Source organism: Pimephales promelas, chromosome 17 (assembly GCF_988280905.1).
Source record: "Pimephales promelas chromosome 17, fPimPro1.hap1.1, whole genome shotgun sequence".
In the NCBI taxonomy this organism is placed as follows: Eukaryota; Metazoa; Chordata; class Actinopteri; order Cypriniformes; family Leuciscidae; genus Pimephales; species Pimephales promelas.
The window spans coordinates 21,911,000-21,930,308 of NC_142785.1; the positions used below are offsets into that span (position 1 = coordinate 21,911,000).

General features: G+C 37.0%; 2 protein-coding genes across 2 annotated transcripts; both read right to left on the minus strand.

The window, feature by feature from the left end:
- Positions 1-84: 84 nt before the first annotated feature.
- Positions 85-10,084, minus strand: slc16a5a (solute carrier family 16 member 5a). Its single transcript, XM_039664829.2, has 5 exons — positions 9,351-10,084; positions 7,861-8,306; positions 6,486-6,629; positions 5,366-6,187; positions 85-1,844 (listed from the first exon to the last, which is right to left on the minus strand). The coding sequence occupies exons 2-5, from the start codon at positions 8,162-8,164 to the stop codon at positions 1,594-1,596; spliced, it is 1,521 nt and encodes a 506-aa protein (XP_039520763.2). The 5' UTR covers positions 8,165-8,306; positions 9,351-10,084; the 3' UTR covers positions 85-1,593.
- A 425-nt stretch (positions 10,085-10,509) lies between these two features.
- Positions 10,510-19,273, minus strand: kctd2 (potassium channel tetramerization domain containing 2). The gene is made up of 6 exons (XM_039664836.2): positions 18,646-19,273; positions 16,765-16,873; positions 15,992-16,083; positions 15,208-15,303; positions 14,772-14,897; positions 10,510-13,900 (listed from the first exon to the last, which is right to left on the minus strand). Exons 1-6 carry the CDS (start codon positions 18,994-18,996, stop codon positions 13,871-13,873), a joined length of 804 nt encoding a protein of 267 aa, XP_039520770.1. The 5' UTR covers positions 18,997-19,273; the 3' UTR covers positions 10,510-13,870.
- Between the last annotated feature and the right edge of the window lie 36 nt (positions 19,274-19,309).

The following is a 19,309-nucleotide window of genomic DNA, read 5'->3' on the forward strand; positions in this document are numbered from 1 at the left end:
TTTAAAACATGGCACTAAAAAACATTTTTTCCAAGCATTAAAAATAACGTGGGTACAAGTTTACTTAGAAGGAAATAAGCCAAATAATAATTCTGCTTGTTTATTGATAGCAAAAGAAAAAGCAGCGCATCTGCATTACATCTTAGTTTTATATTTAAATTGAGTATAGAAATAAACTCTTTATTTATAGTAAAAACTTTATATTACACATGATATAAATTATACTCTCTCTCAAGGGGCTCACAGCCCTTTAAGCTTTTAGAAGTTGGTCATTTGCTTTGGTAAAGTTAAGTAACACAATAACAGAGCAAGGACAACAAGAGAATTCACATATAAATCAGCACAAAGTGAGATGTGACACTTGTTCTGTTCAGCAGTAAATAATAATTCAAGACACTCAATAACAATGGGCCCTTTGTTGGGCCCTTTGTACAAACACAATCTCATTCAGTGAAATCCTTGAACCTAACAAACACCCTAGGCACAAATTTAAGTTTTCTCATACCCAAGCACTAAAAACAGGACAACTTATTTGTTTTAAATGTGTCTGGGTCAAAGAGGGTCTTGTACTGAGAAACTTTAAGGACCCACATGGAATAACAGCAAAACTAATTTCTCCATTTATTATACAGTAGCCTACTGAATTTGTAGAGACATTAGACCAACAATCTTCCAACAAGAGCCAGGTTTGTCAGTGCATGGGTCTTATGACACAAATTATGTATAAAACAACACAGTGTAATATAGAAGTGTGGGGTTGGTAAGATTTTTTTTTTTTTTTTTTTTTTAAATCATGACTTTCAGCAAAGATGCATTAAAAGCAACACTGATGACATTTGTTACAAAATATCTAAAATTTCTTTCAAATAAATGCTATTCTTTTGAACTTTCTATTTATCAAAGTATACAGAAAAAATATATCACTGTTTCCACTAAAATATTAAGAATAAGATAATATTAAATAATAATAAATGTTTCTTGAGTACAAAAATCAGCATATTAGAATGATTACTGAAAGATCTGGACGGAGTAATGGCTTCGCAATCACAGGAGTGAATTTCAAATATATTAAAATAGAAAACAGTTATTTTATATTGTAATAACATTTCACTATATAGCCCCTACTGTATTTTATTAAATAAATGCAGCATAGTGAGCATAAGAAACTTCTTTCAAAAATCGTACAAACCCCAAAATGAACAGAGTGAAAAACTGGTGAAAAATTAAGAAAAATCATATTAAAAAGCATGATATGAAAAAAATCCTGACTTCAAATAGCTTAATTCCCTGGGCAAATAACGGAAATGTTCTGTCATTTTAGATTAGGAATGAAGAAGGGTTCCTAATATTTTCTTGAATTAAGCACTAACGTTGTTTAACTAACATTGCTTCGCCATGGCATATATACTGTATAATGCAAACCAGTGATGTGAGTCATAAAACAACCAGGATGTGACACTCACTGAAATGATACAGTTCTAAACAGCACATTCTATAATAGCAAAAAATGGGGTAACATATTTTTGTACCTGATAAAGATCACAATTACAAAAAAATAAATAACTCTGATCCAGGTCATACATTTGTGATGTTTTATGCTTCTGATGATGGGTTATTTGTATTGTCCCCATCTGTAGGCACACTGCTATACTGGCAGTCTGTGGACATATTGATTGCAGCAGGTTTAGCTGGAGACCCGGACGCCGGTAAACTGTTCTTCAGGGCTGCATCACGGGAGTCCAGCCAGTAGAAGGAAACCATCAGGAAAAGAGCTGATAAGGCCACTGAGATGCTGCAGGCCAGGAACACGTATGTGTACTGTCCGGTTCTGTCCACAAGCACTCCTGTAACACAGGTACAGAGATATGATAACATTTAACAGTTCATTTCATATCTAGAGTAGGAAACAAAACAAAGAACTGTGAATTAACCTGTACACTTCTGGTCACAAGTTTGGAATAATTAAAAATAATTCAACAGACTGCATTTATTTGATTAATAATACAGTAAAACTGTAATATTGTGAATAAATATACACCTACAATTTAAAGTGATGCCAAAGCTGAATTTTCAGCAGCCAGTCTTAAGAAATCACATGAACCTTCAGAAATTATTTAAATATTTATTTAAATGTATTAATTGATTTATTTAAATGTATTTATTATTTAAATAATTATTTAAACATACTTTTCAAATTTTGATCAGTTATTATTGATGCTCATTTCTTAATAATGGTTCTTATTAATATAAATGTTGAAAGCAGTTGTGCTGCTAACTATTTTTTTCAAAACCATATTTTTTTTTTGACTCTTTTTGAAATTTCCTGGAGGTTCTGACAAAATGTTATTCGCTTCTGTCTATTTGAAATGTTTAATTCACCTGAATGATATTTTTTTTCTTACAGTTTGAATGACTGATTCAATGACTCATAAAGACTTCACTTGTTTCAATACTGTTTATATCCGAACTATAAACTTATACTTCTGTGATAATATAAATATTTAAAAACAACGATACAGTGTGGTTGAAAAGACTGTTTGTGAAGGTTTAAGACCTTATGTAGCCCCCCACCCCATTTTTTCCTTAAATAAGGTAAGCCAAACAAATGTGTATTACTGTAGTAGCACTCCAAGGTGCTAGGTTGTGCTTGGCTCAACTAATAATGGCATTTCTGTGTGAGAAAGAACCAGTTAAGCTTGACCAGAATGAGAACACAGCCTCCGCTCCCACCATAAGGCAAATCCAGATTAGTGCTGTTACAATGGAGAAGACATTCCATTCTATACTCAAACACAGGCACAGACTGCCTCACAGATAGTCACAAATGCAATCACATATGTTTCATTCTGTATCATAGTGATTTATTCTTTATACAGCAAAAATGGTTGGGAATGCCTTTGAACATTTTTTTATGGTACTTTACTTTGACAGGAAGGTTGAGACATGACAGGAAATAAAGTTAATTTCCTGATCCAAGCAAGATATGATCTTGATATAAGAGCTGTTGAATTTTTAGGTAAACACATTATGTGTTCATACTTTTTCATACGACTTTGACTGGATTGTTGACACACACGAGAGGTCTCTCGCTCTCTCCCTCTCTGTTTTGCGTGCGCTTCACCGGAGCACAGAATGTTCTGTCTCGCAGGCGTGGTGTAGATAACAGGAGATTTTAACTAATTTGCGGGAATCAGGGACACCCTATCAATGTGCGGGAGACTCCCAGATCTTCCGGGAGACTTGGGATGTCTGGATTTTAAAATAAAATAAATTTACGGACATTTAGTGAAGAAATAATGACCAGTAACAGTTACTGGTCACTATTTCTTCACTAAATTTCCATAATTTCCATGTTTAAATATTACGTTAAAACGACAACCAAAAAAAAAAAGAGAAAAAAAGTGTAATTTTTTTTTAAATAGTCGTGACTTTACTTAGTTAAAAGTCAAGCTGTTTGTAGAGTTGAGTGCTGCACAGTTTGAAGTAATAAAATAAATAAAATTAAAAAAACAAATAAAAAAAGATGTACATAGCATATTTAGCAATAACGCATAATAAAGTGTCTCACAAATCATACATTAAAAAAATAAAACACAAAATCTATGAAAAATAAGTTTGTTTGTTTTTTAAAAGAGACCGATTTAGCAAATCTAAATGATCAAGTATTATGACAACTGAAGTACAAATGTTCAAATAGGCTCACAATAAATATTTGGCCAAGCTTAATGCCCAATAAATGCAGTTTACTTTCCAACTCTCCATAAGTATTTCAAGTCAACCACCTTTACAAAATGTTTTGTTTATCAGGGGTGTTGCAAGACCTGAAAACCCTACTAATAATGAAAAGCTAGAAACACCCATGCTATATCTTTTATCGTTCTTTTATTGAGTCTACTATTACGTTCTCCTTTGTTTGTTGGTTTCAATCCTTGAGGGTAAAGGAGAGGAACTTACTGAACAAGGTTGTTAGTATTAGCAGTAAAATTATTGGGTGTCCACAAGAAACCTTAATGGATCTTTACAAAAAACAACTGTTTAAGAAAGCAAACTCCATCTTGACTGACTGTTCTCATCCTTTACATCAACAGTTTCAGTTTTTACCATCAGGTTCATTGCTCAGACTCCCATTTGTCAAAACATCCAGATTTAAACACTCCTTTGTTCCGTCTGCTGTCTCTCTTCTAAATGCAAGGAGGGTAAGGTAGCTTACACATCTTGGAATTGATTAGAATGTGCATTATGTTATTTTATTATACTATGTGTATTTATGTCTGTAAGTCTGTGCTCCTATGCTGTGAAATCAATTGCCCCACTGAGGGGACAAATAAAGGTATTGAACTTGAACTGAATATCTATGGAAATACATTTAAAATAGTCTCTGTCTGTTTTCAATGGATGGTCTCCTGAGTTTAGATGCCTTGTTTGTGCATTCAAGTCATGTCGAAATGAGCTGAACAAACATGAACGCCACCACGGTTATAATTATGAGCGAGAAACTCTGGAGCTCAGAGTTTACGAGTTGGTTGTGTGTCAATGAGAAAGATCATTGGATGCAACATCTCTAGTGGACGATAATTTTTCAGAAATTAATTAAACACACCTGATGCACAATCATTGTTCTTCATTCAGATTTAAAAATCTTTCTTCATTTTTTTTGTACTTAATGCCTGTTACATGGGTCTAATAAACTTCGCTACGACGTGTGTAGACTGTGGGATGATGACACTTATCGAATCGCAGACTACGACACAAGTTACTTTAGTAAGGAAAAATAAAGCATTATGAGCATGTGCTTGTGGTAAAAAAACAGAGCAACATGAATAGCATTTTTGCAATTGTGATTTTTATGTGCGCTGAAAAAAAGAGGAAGCAAAAGAGGAGAATATGGACTTAGAACAAGTAGTTTTAAATTTTAGCTCCACGTCATGTTGATCATTAGCCAATTCATGTTGCATTTTTATTGGCTATTCAGTAAACGTAGCTTGCAGCACTGAACACTGTGACATGATCATGCTAAATTTCTGAAACTGATCGCAGACTACCTTGGGTCGCCAGACCGTGGCAACGGCCGTATTTGGACCTTTCTCACTGTATGATCTAGGACCACAGTTTAGGAGCCATGACCACAGATGTCACCACGATTGGTCATCTTTCATCTGGGACAGCCCAATATCGTATGTGTACCTTACACCGACAAAAGTTAAATAAACATACCTGACGCCGTAATAACGACTCTCCAACACTTAAATACGAACTTCCCAGGAGGATTTGAACACACCTCATTTGAGTCGTACATACACAGGCAGCGACATGGTGCTGTCGACCTTTACTACACATAATTAAAAATACAAAGTTTTCATGTTACCTGCGAGGGGAGGTCCTATCAGCAGTGTGACGCTTTCCATGATGGACAGCAGGCCGAGCGCAGACTGGAATCGACTCATATCCACTGCATCCATCAGGACGGTGAACATCAGTGAGCCTACCACGCTCATGGACAGTCCGTATATCAGCACGTAAATTAACAGCACAATGAAACTAGGAGAAATGCAGCAGATACTATTACTGAGTCCATTTATTAGAAGTGCGAATGAAAAAACGTAGATGTGTCGACCTTTAAACCAGGAATGGCTGAAGAGCACTCCGGCGGGAGGCCGCGCAAAGATGTTGACAAAGCCTAGGATGGAAAGAAGTAGGGCGGCTCGGCTTGGATCCATTTTGTGAGCTGATGCATACGGGACCAGGTAAATAAGTGGCACCACAAAGCCCAGCATCATCCAAGTGATGCCCAATGAATACACCCGGAATCGCAGGTTACTGCAGAAGAGGTCAAAGGCCATGTGTTTTCTGAGGAACGATGCTAAGCTCTGACAGATTCCCAGCACACATGCCTTTTTGCCTGGGGGCCTGGGACTGTTGGTCATCATCTCTGACTTTTTGCGATTGCGAGGCCTTAGCGGTCTCATAACGGCTCCACAAACACAGCAGTTGAGCAGGACAGCACCAAGCACCAGAAAGCTTCCTCTCCAGCCCAGCTTGCTCTGCAGATAGTCACCTAAAAATGGCAATGTACACAGACCCAGAGCAGTACCAGTGGAGGACATCGCATTGACAAAGGGACGACGGCGCACAAAGTAGTGGCCAAGTATTGTGACAGCGGGCTGGAAGCTGAAACAGAAGCCCAAACCTGTAAAACAAATAGAGGATCGTGCATGACTAACTGATAGATTACACACTTGCTAACTGAATTACAAACTACAAAACAAAACTAAAGTTCTAAACAATCATCAATGAAAAATAAATACATAAAGTCTGTGAGGATCCTGCTGATCATAAGCAGGATTCTTGTGTGCTCAAGAAAATGATTGGGTCAGGCAGTAAAACGCTTAGTGATAATGATAACTCAATGACATTTATGCTGTTGCTCTTTATACAGCACAGATCAAGCAAGATGTCATAATCACTTCCTCTGGGGCCTTACTGACCTGTGATGACCCCAGTAGTGATGTATAAGTCAACTTTTGAATGTGAGAAAGAGCTGACCGCCATCCCCAAACCACTCAGCACTCCCCCAAACATTACCGTCGCCCGGCAACCGAAGCGCTCCACCATCACACTACACAGAGGACCTGGAAGAAAAATGTTTAAACAGTTAAAAAAAAAAAAAAACTTTCATTCAGTTTCACATGTAATATGTAGCTATTTCATATGCAAGCATGTCAGCCAATCACAGCAGTGGGCGGTTACATTGAATCCCACAGCAGACACGCCCCGTCAAACAGACCGTTCTAAGCAGAGGCTAAAATCAGGCTAGGAAAAATGCCTTTTATTTCTAAATTATGACTATTTTTGATCTAAAAAACATACTAACCTTATAAGGGCAACCCAGGAAACATTATAAAATAATACAAAAAACCCATGTCAGGGGACCTTTAAATACAGTTACACGAGTAGTGTGACTCGACCTAGGACGGTGACACAAAATAAAACGTTGTGCTTTTCTAAAAGTGGATAACTTGTAAAGTGTAAAGTGGATAACTATATTGTATGGCAGAATACCACAGCAAGTGCTGTGTTGAATTGAATGAACTGGGCTAGTTAAGTGCGATCAAAGTGTCTTGAGCGATTGAGTGCACGCACTGAGACGAGAGAGGAATGCATCAACTCGTCTTAGTTAAGGGAATAACATTTACTACGAAAAAACGGTGGAGTATCCCTTTAATAAATTTGCAAAGTTGTCACAAATGTGTTTTTTGCTTTGTCATTGTGGTGTGTGGATTGTAGATGGATGTGAAAAAAGTCATTTCAAGTAAGGCAGCAACAATAAAATATGAAAAAAAAATGAACACTTTATTTATTTATTTATTTATTTTTAAAGGGTATTTTTAACACTTTTGCAAGGGACGGCAGCTTAATCAGATAATGAGCAAAACTTCCTTCTCACAGTGGAGAGAAAATAAATGTATAGCATATCTACTCCAAAATATTTTTTTTTATAAAGAAGTTAAATAATTTGGTAATTTAATTAAATTGTTGATTAGTGTTTATTTTTAAATCAATTGCTGGAAAAGTAACAACTCTCTGGAGTGGAGGTATTTTTGCAAGAATCTGCAAGAAAGCAGTTTGTAGGTTTATTCTCCCAAAAAGTTTAAACACTGTGGCACTTTCAGAATATTACTCCGTTATTTAAACAGCCTGATTTCACCACATTGGCTTGTAAGTTTTGGGGTGAGACTTCTTGTTTGTCCGATCAATGTGCGAATGTCTGAAAGTCATTATTTTTGTAATTTTGTTTGGTGTTGCTAGAAATTACAAACTGTTGAGCACCTTCTAAACAAAAACTGACTATCACATTCTTACCTCCGGCATGCAGAACAGACGTCATTATTGAAGGAACCCAAGATGTCTCACTGTTACTGGCTTTAAATTCTTCCTGAAGATCTAAGTAGAAGATGCCAATGCATGAGGGGAAGGCCAGGGTCAGAGCTAAGACAAGGATGGTAGCCACCAGGACCACCCATCCCCAGCCTCCATCTGGGGCATCGCAAGTAGCTGGATGATCTTGATCAGAAGGGGGTCCTGGTCCTTGTTTCGCTCCCTCAGATTCAGGCTCATCTAGCTCCCCCTCCTGCTCCTCCAAGCTGGAAGGTGGTTGAGGTGCCATGTTTCCTAAATGATGTTAATCAAGTCACTGCCGTTTTGTTCCACCTGATCCGGGAGGGCTTTGGGCTCTCAGCACCAGAAGAGTGGGGAAACACATTCTTGCATATTCTATATCACCAAAATCAAGTGTCCTGGCTAAAAGCCTATAAAAAGAGGGGAGGGGGGTTATGCAATAATCTTATTGAACAAAGATCCATTTAAAACATTTTCCATACAAACAGGACAGAATTAGTAAAATATAGAAAATACTAGGTGAAGCTAGAAAAGTGAGTTCTAGTATGAACTTGTCAAACTTCTTTTTGTTTGCTTTTCAAGTTTGAGTGGACCAGAGGGGGAAGGGTTGTTGGTCACAACCACTTTAGGAATATTTCAGTTTGTTTCATCTGTAGCCTAACTTAATATTAACCAAACGGACATTTGTCTAAAACCTACTAAAACACACCTGTGTTGTTGTTGTTGTTGTTTGTCTTGTAATCTTTCAAGTCAGTAAATTGGTTTCTTTCTTCTGTTGAATGCAAAGTTAGAAATTTTGAAGAAAGTATGGTAACCATACAGTGACTTACATAGTTGTTTTTCCTAAGTCAGTGGCAGCCAGTCAAATGTCTGTCATCATATTCTCTAAAATATATTTTTGTGTTCAACAGAAGAAAGAACCTGAGGTTTAGAACAACCTGAGAGTGAGTGGTGGTAATGACAAACTTCTTAATATAAAAAGACATTCATGTAACGTAAGGGGTCACTGAACAAACAGATAAAAAGATTCGACTCACTGGGATGAATCAAAATCCCCACCACTTATATTTTAGTTCACATTCTCCTTTCTGGTGTTTTTGTTGCAGCTGTTAACATGACACATCTGCTTTTCCGGAAGAAGCGACTTTATACATAAACAACAAAGAAACTAAACGAAAAGCCGATGCGTTGCCTAGCCTATGTGATTACAATAGCTGCAAAACACTTTAGAAAAAACAAAACCTTAAGACGTGTATTTGACCGGCTAAATCCATAAAAGGTATTTTAATGAAATTACCTGAAATTAGCCACATCACCGGTATGACACGAGTCAATGTCAAAATGTAATCTTGTTCTTCAAGCCCGACACGAGTGGGAAAATGCGTATTGCCATACTCAAACACGGTAAAATTCAAAGCTTGACAAGCTAAAAACAAACAAACAAACAAACAAACCTTTTAGCACATTTTCAGGCATCCACGCCAGTCGCGTCTCTGTGCTGCTGCGGAGGCTGCGGTGACTGCCATATGAGCGGTATAAGGAGGAGGCATTGAGTGGGAGCAGTTTCAGGCTCCAGGCAGAGACGATTAAACAAAGGCTAATGTAACAACCTGTTTTTTCACATATCGCACAATCAATGACTACATAACACTAATGGAGAGAGCTAGATTCAATTGGTAACGGCTCCTTTAACAACAGTCTACACGCAGGGAAATTTGAGCACCGGGGCGATGGCATGGCATTTCCTCTTGCCTTCCCCCCAGAGCGACTCGGTCTCGGTCTCCTCCGCCTTAGTACAGCGCTGAAGGGCGGTTTCATTATGCTGCCGAAGTTTAGCAAATATTACCCACCACGGACTTTATTTGAATGCATTTTTTAGTCAATTCATACGGCAAGACAAGTATTAGGATTATTAAAAGTAAAATTACCCCCAACAGTAAAGTACCAGGCAGGCTATGATCCCATGACGCAACGTCCTTTGTGCAGTCAGCTAAATCCAAAACAAGCATCTTATTCTAAGCCAAAACCTCGGTTATTTCCCAATATTCATTTACAAGTTAAACATATTACGGCCATTTCAATGTAAATTTAGATCAAGGTAATTAAAGCATATCCATTGAGCTGAGATAGATAAAGTAGAAAGAAAAGCCTAGGTGGAACTTTCTTCAGTGGAATACAAAAAATGCAAAATATGTTGAGAAGAATTTCTGTCACTATAAAAGCGAGTGTTACTGATCAAACTTCCCCTTCCCCAACTTCTCCTTTTGTGTTCCATGGAAGAAACGACATATCTGATCAAAATAACAATTTTGGGGGTAAATTATCCCTTAAAATCATAAAGCCAAGTATAATTTACAGGGTATCCATGGAAACGACACCTCAGTACATTTTAAAAGGATGCTTTCCTGATATGGCAAATTAACATTTCAATAGTGATTTTTTAAAGGCTCAAAAAAAAATTTAGTTGTCCAAAAATTATGGTTTGTGAGCAAAAACTAAAATATAATATACATTTATATAATAGATTTATATTTTTCTAAATGTCAAAATGTTTCTTTTAAACAGAATACTTATTAAAAGTTTTAATGTAAAAAAGTGTACATGCCACAAGTCTGAAACACAAACACATTTTATGATAAAAATCAAACATTATCATTTTGCAATCTGTACACTGCAAAAAAACTGCATCAGAAGACAAAAATCAAAAATAAAAACAAACAAAAAATGAATATTGAAAAGGACAGTCTGATCAAGACTATTCATTTCCAGAACACTTAGCTCCACAATCTCCATAGCCTAGTGACATATTTGACACTTTACATCAATACTATTGACAATGCAATACACCCAAAAACATCTGATGAAAAATCAGGTTTTCAGCACGTTTAAATGTATGTGTACAGTATAATAAAGCATGCAGATGTTGTAGACTAACTATCATGGCAGGGATAAAAACAAACTATCCTGTTTAAAAAGTTGAAGTTAAGTTCAACTCTTATCTGAAAATGTTGACATACTGCACTTTTGGCTGTCTGGAAAACATTGAAAGTCAATTTTTTTTTTAAACCAAATAGAAATACACGGGGTGTTGCAAAATATATTTTGCCATAGCAAGCAAGTTTTCCAAGTTTGATTTTAGTGATCTCTACAAAACAAACAAATAGGGCCAGATTTTCCACTTAAGTGTTATTAATACTATCTGTAAACTGTCCATGCATCAATTCACCTTTACAATATGACAATATCCCAGCATATAACATTACATACTCAACACATTGCATGCTTCCAAGTTGCCGTTCCAAAACGCCAACCTCCTGGTTTTTCAGAATAGCATAAATATTTCCACAAAGAAAATATCTTTTTGTTTGATCTTAAACAACATGTGGCACAAGACCTAAAGGAGAATGGCAGATTTCTTTAAGGAAACGAGACAAAAGTCTCAAAGTCTCAAGTGCTGTAAAGCATCAGCAGTCAATGTGACATTCATATCAGTTTCCTGAACCGTCTTAAATAAAACTTGAGACCTCACATGACATTTTCTAATGCCTAACATAGGGTTCGATTCTAAAAATAGAACAAAATCTGGAAACAAAATCCACACAGTGAGAACATTATAATGTAGGTAGGTGCAAATTTAAAAGTGCATTGGGGCAGAAATGAAAAAGCTAAATATAGATGAACCGCTGAAACAAGAACAATAACCTCAGGGGAAATTGGTACATTCAGTATCTGAGTCAAGGAACAGAACTGACTTAGTCAAAAAAAAAAAAAAAGAAAAAAAAAGAAAAAACCATACAATTTTAAGATTCTGCATTTTAAGGAGAGAAATCCAAGAGTGAAAAACACATAGGGCACGACAGGTCAAAGGCACAACACCAGACAAACAAGTGGGTTGGAGAGAGACTTAAATGGTGCCCTCTAGATTTGAATCCAGGACTCTGCTTTGAAACCAGACCTGAAGCCTATTTGAACAATGGGAATATACAATAGGATCCTGTGAGATGGTCGAGGTCCCGTTAATATTTGAGGCTGAACAAATAAACTCTCCCCAGTTTGGGGAAAATATTAACATTAAAAAAAAAGGAAAACCAACAACCACATAAAGTATACTGTAGCTCACAAACTTAAGTACTATGCCTTCTTGATATGATAAACAAAAGGACACGAGTGTAAACTGCGATAAAGAGGTCAAATCCTTAACGCCATTTAGATAGGAAGAGACAACACTTTAAAACACTGCAGACCACAAAAACATCACCTAAAGTCCACACACATGATGTCATCTTACACCAATCCCTAGATTCAATAGCTTATCAAAAGATATGAATAACCAAATGTCAGCCTGGATACCATTCAATCACTGACAATTTGTGATATAGTCTCAGTAGATTCAGAAAAAAACATGTATTTATGAAAAAAAAATAAATAAATAAAAATAAAACAGGAAATAAAGTTTATTTAAGGGCAACTGGTTTCAAAGACTGGGCTTCAATGTTAAAATGATTTACCTCTAGTGATAAACTAGTTTTGGGGGGAGAAAAGACAAGAACGTTCCACAATAAATGGAGCCCTTTACATTTAAAAACATTCCACTGACGTGATCAGACTTTGTTGAACAAAAATTTGTTAAACAGTTAAATAGGCAAAATGTTACGGGGAGAAATATATCTGAATCTAAAATGTCAGAAATGTGTATAAAAAAAAAAAAGATGCAACAAAGAGCCACTAATGCAGTTTTGCCCTGACTCAAAACTTGTGGGCACTTTGTCTTACAACAGTCTCTTGAACCACCTGGACTATGTAGGCTTGATAGCTCTATGCAAGAAATCTCCTGTTTTTTTCCAGTCATCGACAAAAAGCTTGAAGGAACCACGCAACAAATTCACATCTCAAAAATTACATTAGGGCTCAATATAGAACCTCCCCCAATAAAATAGAGAAACTCATCTTGATAAACACCCCCCTCAAAAAAAAACAAACAAAAAAAAAAAACATGACTATGGTACAGATATTAACAATGACTTGCATTTGGGCTCTTCATAATACATATGTTTGTAATATACATAAGCCTCACATGCCCTACAACCACATATTTCTTTGTTTTGTTATTTATTTCCTGTTTTGATGCTTTGAAATCTCCAGCGACAAGGCATAAAATAAAAAAAACCCAGGATGACAAAAATCAACCGGAGCGAACTGGAAATGCGAGACATCTTCACAGCGATGGACGCGTGATTTTGGGCATCTGACCGGACAATTGGCAGTATGAGTTCTCCCTTCTCCTCTAGTCCTTTCCAGATGAGTAAATGGGGTAGTTAACAAAAGAAACATGCCACTCTGAAGAAGTTCAAAAGCCGATGTCTTCTATTTATCCATTGCGCCATCTGCTGTGCTCTTGGTGTGACCAGGCAATGGGAAGTGAATGCTGAAATGATGCAGATTTGCCTGATAATGCGCTTGTTAATAGAAGCTGTATTGACGCTCAGAGATGGAGTCTTGGAGTCCGTTTGGAAGTCCTGAGGAGATTATGGTCATGTGGATGCAGTCGAGCCAACAGGGGCAACTGATCCCCCTTTAAACATTTAAAGCCAGCAACTGTAAAGATTATGATGATAATGACTGGGATATGAGGAGGATGATGATCATGAAGTCTGCATAAATAAGCATTAGGATGAATGATGAATCCTTCCCTGTAATCCTCTCTCTGATCAGTTTTGCCTCAAATGAGATGATCTGAGGTTTGACCTCATTTTTCGATTAGTCGATAATAGCAGTGATAGTTAGGGGTGGTGCTGATTGGTTAATGTTGCAGCACTGCAGGGAGGAGGGGGGCTGAAACCCCCACAGTGGAAAGGCACAAGGGAGGAGGGGACGGTGAGGGGTGGGGTGGCGGGCTAATGAACTTGAAGTCAGCTGTATGGTGGAGGAGGATCTGGAGAAGGGAAGTGAGGGATGGGAGATCTGTCTGGGCTCCTCACATCCTGGACCCCCTCTCCTGAAGGATCTGTTGGGGAAACATGAAATAAAATTCTCCTTAATCTGTAATGGAAGTTAAAGGGATACTCCACCGTTTTTTTTCATATTAAACTGTGTTATTCCCTTAACTAAGACGAGTTGATGCATACCTGGAACTGAAAACATGGAGGTGTTTGGTCGCTTCTCTGCTTCGCCCATATTGAAAGAACTGGACTAATTAAGTGCCTTGCGCGCCAGAGCGATTGAGTGCACACACTGAGACGAGAGAGGTATGCATCAACTCGTCTTAATTAAGGGAATAACATAGTTTAATATGAAAAAACGGTGGAGTATCCCTTTAAGGACCATTAATAAACACTAAATAATACCACTTTTATTTTTTTAAACTTTATTGTATTATTATTTTATTTATTTGATTAACTACTTATGTTATTATTACAACTAATAATAACAATAATAGTCAGTATTATATTTAACTTTATTTAATAATTTAACTGAAACTTTTTCCTATAACTAAAATAATAATAATTGGGCTAAACAATAGGGGGAAAAAATCTTTGTCAGGACGAAAGATCTTTTTATCAGAAAGAATTTCTGATAAAAAATTCCATTTGTGATTTAAAAATATTACAGGTTTGCTGTGCTTTTTGAAGGGATGCACATTTTTAGTATTATTTCTTATTTATTCAATTTATTTAAACTTTTTTGTAACAAAACATAATAATAATAATAATATTGTAACTTCATCTTAGTTTAATAATTTATTTGAAAACATTTTTGTAGCAAAATATTATATTTTATAACAAAATATCATATTTTGTTACAAAAAAGTAGTTTTCAAAAAAATGTATTCAACTAAATAAGGAAACTAAAAAAAAAAAGGAGAGAGTTCATCATACCTTAGCCTTCTCAGTGGGCTCGATAACAATTCCGTTAGTGGAGTTGTTGAGCTCCCGGGAAACGACGCACAGGAATTCGGCCTGGTCCTCGTTGCCATAGTTATAGGAGGAGCCGATGCTTATGAGCTTGAGATGGACAAGTTGAGTCAAGTTTTTACCATAGCAAACAGATAAGAAACAGCAAATTACATAAGTCCCAAAGAAAGGTGTTGACGTAGCCTGTCTCTCAAAAACAATGTATAGCATCTATAATCTGTTATTTGGAGGGACATGACTTAAAAGAAACAACCTGATGAGACATCAAGGAGCTATCAAGAGATCTGTGGTATGTCAGAGTTAAAATATGCTACAATAAAATACTGCATGTCTAGACATAGGATCTCTACCTCTACCTAAACATTATATGATGGGGTTGTGAAGAGAAAACAAAACCTACCTGTTCAAACTTCCATCCATCTGACATGGTGGAAACCATTTGAGTGAGCTCCTCTTCTTGACATTGTAATACACGATACACATGCTTCACAGGGCCCTGTAAAAACAATCATATTCCATAATTAATTCACACAGAATTCATTCTCTGAAGATGCACAGGTTTTTAGAAACCCATTTAAGGATAGTTCAGCCAAAATTAAAAGTTAAATGAAATATAATTTACTTACCCTCATGATGTTTCAAACCTGTATGAGTTTAATTCTTCCATTGAATTAGAAAGAGCATACTATTTTCCATACAATGGAAGCAAAAAGTTCATTGAATGGAAAAGTGCAGCATGAACATTATTCAAAACATCTTCTTTTGCATTTCACAGAAAAAAGAAAGAAATACAAGTTTGAAACGACATGATGGTGAGTAGTACCCTAAAATGAAAAGTCTCTCATCATTTAAACTATTCCCATAAAGCAAATTCTAATTAAGTCAATGCGTGTCTATTTTATTATAGGAACATTGATTCAAATAAAGTTCCCTTCAGTTCCTAAATAGTTTGGAATGAGGAATGCAGAGTGCAGTGCCCTCTGTTGTCGAGTCCAGAATCATTCCTCGATTCACGATGCAATTCACATTCCAATGATAAGTAGTACTTTTTCCTTTTGGCACAGTCGAGGAATGAAATACCTCCTTTGAGTAATGCCAGTGGTGATACAAACAAATTTGCTGATTGATTGGATTAAAAGAACCACAAAGTGTGCTGTTCCTCCAGCTGTTATTTTCCCACATACCTGAGACGTTCTGTTCTCATTGTCTCGTATTCTCTCCTTTACCAGCCTCACAAGTGACGCAATGTTGTAAAACTCTGCTTCCTCCAGAACACCTGCAGTAACCAGAGAATCAGTCAAAATCTATCATGTGGTTACCGCTTTGTAATCAGAAATAAATTTCTGGAAAAATATAGTCTTAAAAGAATGGTTCACACCAAAAACGAAAATTCTGTCATTTACTCACCCTCATGTCCTACCAAACCTGTATAGCTTTCTCTCTGCTGCGGTACACAAAAGAATTTGTTTCAACTATTTTGTCCATACAATCAAAGTCAATGGGGTCCAAAATATCATTGGACGCCACTGACTTTCATTGTGTGGACTTATAACAGAACGAAGAAAACGATAGAGGTTTGGAACAACATGAGGGTGAGTAAATGAAGCCAGAATTAAACATTTTGGGTGAACTATCGCTTTAATGCTACATCCATGCCAATGAAAAAAGCAATACAAAAATTATGCACTACAAGTAGACCAAATTGGTAACAAAACAAAAACATCATGCAATAACTGCCATTGTCACAATTTGGAGCAATGACTCACAAAAAAAAGACACAATTATTGGACACATAGACTGTAAGCCTTTCAATATCTCACCAGTCCTGCAGGAAATTATCTCTTACGTGAGTACACTGTGGTCCCTTTCCACAAAAAAATTGATGTTTCTAAATGAAACTAGGTCATTACTGTTCCATTAAGAAGTTTTTGAGGGCAGCATGCCCAGATCATCTCACCCTCCTCAGCGAGGTTCTTGTTGATGATCAACTTTCCATGCCTCAAGTAGTTCAAGATGGGTCCGAAATATGTGGGATCCCTGTCAATCAAATATGCTCCTGTCTCATCCTGTGAGAAAAGACAACTAACAGTGTGAATAGTGCTATTTGCAATTGCAATTCATAGTTTTCGATTTTCTTTCCCATCACTGATTTAGTCGCTGCAGTTAAAGCTGCAGTCCGTAGCTTTTTGGGGGTTAAAAATGATCCAAAATAAACATACATGAGAAAATACATAACTAGACAGTGTTCAAAACCATCTGCTTGCTGTAGCTTGATTCAAAGCGGTAAGCTTGTAATCATGTTTTTAATTCCAGTGGTCCTGGTTAATTTCCGTGGGAGATTCGAGCAGGTCTTTGCGTTATTTCGTCACTGTACACATAATGGATGTTAAAGTACAACTCACTTAAAGTTGATAATTCCGCGGATGACTGCAATTGCAGATTTCGAACAGAGATGGCGACAAAGAGGAAAAACGCCAGACTGCAGCTTTAAAAGTGTTAAAGTAGCGACTGATTACCAACATTTCTAGAACCCAGTTTGCGAGATCTTTCATGCTCCAGTTTTAGGGCAAATTAGAGTATCAACAACAGCTTTTTTTCAAATGAGAATCTTTAGTGATTTTTTTTAAACTGCAAACTGTGATGTCTATTTTAACATGAATTGACACCTTGGAGAGGAAATACTGTGAGCACTGTGAAATGCTTGTACACCCTGCTTTACCCTGCAGTTCAAGTTAGTAGAAAACTTAACATGACTAGATAGAGATGGTCAAGATGGTGGAGCAAGCTAGTAAACTTTCTTGGACCCGCAAGAAATGTATGAAATGCAACCAGCATATAGTCATGATATCTAATCAAAATTGACAATACTTATTTATGGAATATTGCAGCATTTAATTTATCATTGTACAACTTTCTTTTAAATGCATGTTCCCTCATAATCTTTAATCAAAATAAGTTCCCCTCCCATTGCTTGCGAGGACATTGACATCTCTTCTGTGATGTTTTATAAGCTTGAGGATGGGACAACCTGTCACTCTCATGAGATCACAGCAAAGGCAAACCACAAAGAACCAATGATTGAACCATTTTCCGATGGAAAAAATAAAGTCCCACCCTACATTTTTTTCTTTTAGGAGAAGTCGATTCACTTGGATATACTTCACAATAGGGAAGAAAAGCTGGTTTTTTGAAAATGTTAACCTGTTTTCTAGCTGGTCTAAAATGGTAATTGCCTGGTCCAAACTGGTAGACTACCTTGCAACAACAACAACAAATCAGTTGTGATCATCTTAAGGTGGTCAAGCCAAGGTGGTTAATGGAAATTGGTAACTAGCTGCTAACTGGTGAAAGTGATAATGACTAAATTAGACCATGTAGAAACCAGCTGTTTTTCCCCCCAATCTTACAGGATTAATTAACCTAAAATAAAAATTCTGTCATCATTCAATAACGCTAATTAACCACCACTTTATTTCTTCTATGGAACATAAAACAAGATGTTTTAAGAAATGTTTTTGTTGTCCACAGAATGGTAAACCAATACTGTTTAGTTACCAACTGTCTTCAAAATATCGTCGTTTGTGTTTCCTCAAAGTATGTTAAGTCATACAAGTTTGGAACGACATGTGTAAATGATGACAGAATTGTACTCATTTAAGCTGGATTTTACCAGCTGAGCTTCATGTGTATGCACTATGAATGTATAAGTATGTGCAGTACAAAATAAAATGCACACATACAACCATGTCCGCAATGTATTCATTCCAAATGTTACCGTTGCATACAGATGAAAAATTACATGTCATGACGTGCTTTAATGATGTAAACAGAACCTTACCTTATCCGAATCCAGATCTGGATCGTCCTGACATAATCGATACAAAAACGATTTAGGATCCCTGCACAGGGTCTGTTTCGTTGTAATAAAGTACGTTCCCCCGACATTCAACCGAACCCACCGAGATCCTGGCTTCTCTGTGGCTTCTGGTGATGGGGAAGTGGGGTTGCTCTTCATAGGAAACCCAAACACAGCTCTGGAGCTGGAGACCCCTGGACTGGACAAGCCAGTCCGGGGCGGAATCACCAGAGTAGGGGAGGGGAGTCTCACGTTCACTGAGCCTCTGATTTCACAATGCTCGGTCTGCTCGATGATGCCAGTCGGGTTGGGTTCAACGTGCAACTCTGCCATGTTTTCGCAGCACAAACAGTCAGTTCCGTCTTGATCAGAGACCAAATGCCTTTATTAAGCGCTCCGCAGGGCGCTGTTACGCTAAACGGCCCGGGTTTACACGCGCTGATAACGACAACGGCAAAAATGCTGCGGTGTGTTAGTAACGCTCACGCGAGGCGACATAGCGTACAATGCCGTAAAACGCTTTACTGATACGTTTTGTTTATCCAAACGACCCATGCAAGCTACTAATATTATGGGTGAGACTTAACATATCACTTCCCGTTCAAGTAATTCCATATGTGACAAAATAAAAGTCTGGAGAATGGTA